This window comes from Temnothorax curvispinosus, unplaced genomic scaffold (genome assembly GCF_003070985.1).
Source record: "Temnothorax curvispinosus isolate PA1 unplaced genomic scaffold, ASM307098v1 QBEX01010576.1, whole genome shotgun sequence".
Classification (NCBI taxonomy): domain Eukaryota; kingdom Metazoa; phylum Arthropoda; class Insecta; order Hymenoptera; family Formicidae; genus Temnothorax; species Temnothorax curvispinosus.
The window spans coordinates 1-3,085 of NW_020220356.1; the positions used below are offsets into that span (position 1 = coordinate 1).

The 3,085-nt window shown below is 39.1% G+C and overlaps 1 protein-coding gene across 1 annotated transcript; it reads left to right on the top strand.

The window, feature by feature from the left end:
* Window positions 1–720: 720 nt before the first annotated feature.
* Window positions 721–3,056, top strand: LOC112460458. The gene has a single exon (XM_025025129.1). It carries the CDS (start codon window positions 1,048–1,050, stop codon window positions 2,326–2,328), a length of 1,281 nt encoding a protein of 426 aa, XP_024880897.1. The 5' UTR covers window positions 721–1,047; the 3' UTR covers window positions 2,329–3,056.
* Window positions 3,057–3,085: the final 29 nt, after the last annotated feature.

Here is a 3,085-nt window from a genome sequence, read left to right on the forward strand (position 1 = left end):
TTTTTTTGTGAGTATTATTATGAGGAGCGTGTATTCCAACGAGATTATTAACATTACTGATAACAGCGTACACTTGTGCTAAGATTAACAAAATTCCCAACTTTTTCTCTATAAAATGCATTTTTACAAAAATTTGTCACTATCTAAAATTCCAAGAATTTCTTCATTTTCAAGGATTTTCTCAAAAGTCTCAAAAATCGATTAGGAGAATATATTCGGCCAGGCCCAGGCAGCGCGCATAAATTTTAAACATTCCTGCTGTCTATGTGAAATTGTACTATTAGAAATTTCAAGAATTTTTCAATATATTATTTCCAAGAATCGTGATTTCCCATACTATGGGCCGGTATCACAGTCTTCGATTAACGTGATCGTTCGATTGAACTCACTCTTCGTCTCTTTCTAGGGGGACAGTTTGAAAGAGATGCAGAGTGTGTTTAATCGGAAGATCACGTTAATCGGAGACTGTGATACCGGCCCTATAAGATTGAAATTTTAAAAGTATATGGAATATTATAAAAAATATTAGAACATAATTAGGAACAAGATGACATATTTTAATTTAGAAATCGGCACGTCATATATTTCTTTCTTTCATTTACATTATGAGAATGACTATAATTACATTTATGATTTTAAAATATACAATGTTACATCAAAAGTAGTATTAATTACAAACAAGCAGTGAGAATTTAAGTATTAGTTATTATCAATCTCATTGCAATGTTTACAGGTAACAGCTGGACAAATTACAAACGCAACGCCAACAAATTATATTTCGTGATGCGACGTAAATGACAGTACTGAAAACCTAAAGCATTACGTAAACAATAGATTTCAATATCCCCGGAAGATTCGAGACGGACCATTGGAAGGAAGGTCAAAAGCGCGGGAAGTCAATAGTCGATTTACGCGTGCGCCCACCATGCTCCACGTGTTACCTGCGAAATTGTGCGAAATCACAACATTCCAAACACTGTGGGTATTTGCCTCTTACACCGAAGGAGACTTTTGATATAACGAGATTCGACTGTGTGAGCAGAAGTCATGGAATCGGAAACGAGAAATCAAATTGATAACGATTATACCAAGTTCTTCTACGCGACCATGTGCCACGTTTGCAAACGGTTTGGCGACGGCGTCCAATTGAAGAGTTGCGGTGGCTGCAACATGATCGCTTATTGCGGTCAGGAACATCAGAAGCAACACTGGAAGCAGCACAAACCCTTGTGCAAAGCCATACAGGACGTGCTGCAAAACTGCAACATGAATATTTGCGGTGAAACGTCGGAGGAATGTACCAATGTGAAACAGATGTTCATACTGCTGGTGTCGAGCACGCTGGAACGTCGTCTGACGATGGACGAGATGCAAATGTTCCGTTTTCCAAGGGAGTGTCTGGTTTGCCACGAACGGGACGCTCGATCGTTGAAGGTTTGTCAAAAGTGTGCTGCCAGCTTTTGTAAAAATCACAAAGACGGCACTGAGCACGGGGACGTCTGCGCTCCTCTGGAATTATGTCTTCATTCAGATTTCTTAGCTACAAGAAAGGAAAGTTATTATCTGATGCTGCTTTCTTACGCGACTCACGTTTTTGCCACGGGAAACGTTACGTTTCGGGACATGAAAGACTTTATAAACTCTTGTGGGATTATTCAGACTGACTCGGCGATGTCGTACGATATCTTGGCGGCCGATCACTCACAATATCTGACACGTCCCTTGACGTTGTTTCATGCTATGCGATTATTAAACTATGCCGCAAAACGCAAGAATCTAGTCGTTCACGTTGTAGGTGCGAGTGTCGCCGAGGAATGCACCTTAATCGGATGGGAAGTTTTGCCGCGTTTAATAGAGACCGTGATGTCGGTAACGATTGTAATGATAGGGCCGGAATTAAAACGTAAATTCGATCCGTCAGGCACTTGTGACGACTGTCCATCACCGGACAACAAAAGTTTGATTTTTAAGTACCACGATGTGTTATACAAGAACTATGTACGCAACCCGTTATTCATAAAACCGGACTTGATCGTAGGATTTAATCTGGGTATTCACGAGCGCGAACTTGGGTCCAAGAGGGAAACGTGGGCGCCGTCCATACGGATGCTAGCGAAGCAAAATTGTCCGTTCGTCTTAACGTCTGTCACGCTTCAGGACTTCGAGAAGGAGACCGACAGAATAAATACAATTCTGGGTAGACAAGTAGATTATATCTACAAAGAAAAGAATCCATTCGCTAGTCTAAGACCGCATAGAGTCCTCGGGCCGGAGCGCGTGTATTATGAGAATCAATATGTGGCTATCTACCGAAATCTTTATTCGTAACTGTTATGCGTAATTTAAGCGACCGATGCAAACCAACGGCTGTGTTTGATGACGAAGGAAACGTAGCGCGCGCGCGCGCGAAATGACACACACGAATTAACTGAACTTAACGTTTAATAAATGTAACGGATAGAACGCGCGTAAAAAATTGTATGTACTATTATACATCTGCGAATCGCAACGTGTCTTCACGAACCAAACTCCAAAAGACTGATAGCCGACACGCCGAAATGTCCTGCTTATATTTATATAGTAATTAAAAAATCTTAAATGACTATTTTCTAATTTTAGAGTAGATAAATTGTCTTACATCAGTCGAGCATAATGGATTTTATACGATTATAGATATAATGGGACACGTGGATGCGGTAACGTAAATTGTAAAATATTAATATGACTCGAATGACTGCACTGCAAATTCAAGTGTGTTATTTTAACGGAAGCTCCGCCTCTTACACATTTCTCGCCATTTTAAATTGCGTCATTTAACACGGTCGAAAGTATTAAATTAACTTTTAATTTCATTTAATTACAATTAACTTTTAATTCAACGTGTTCAATTTAACACGTAACAAAACAAAACAAGCTCCGGTAAAACCTGTCATTTTTAGACGTTTATGCGTGTAGAAATAACACATTTGGATTTACAATGTGCTGCTTTCAATTCTGTTTGTATGAAGATAGGACTTTATTAATTGTTTTGTAATGAAATTTATATCTTTGTAATAAAATATGTGTCAAGCATTCAAGCATTTAC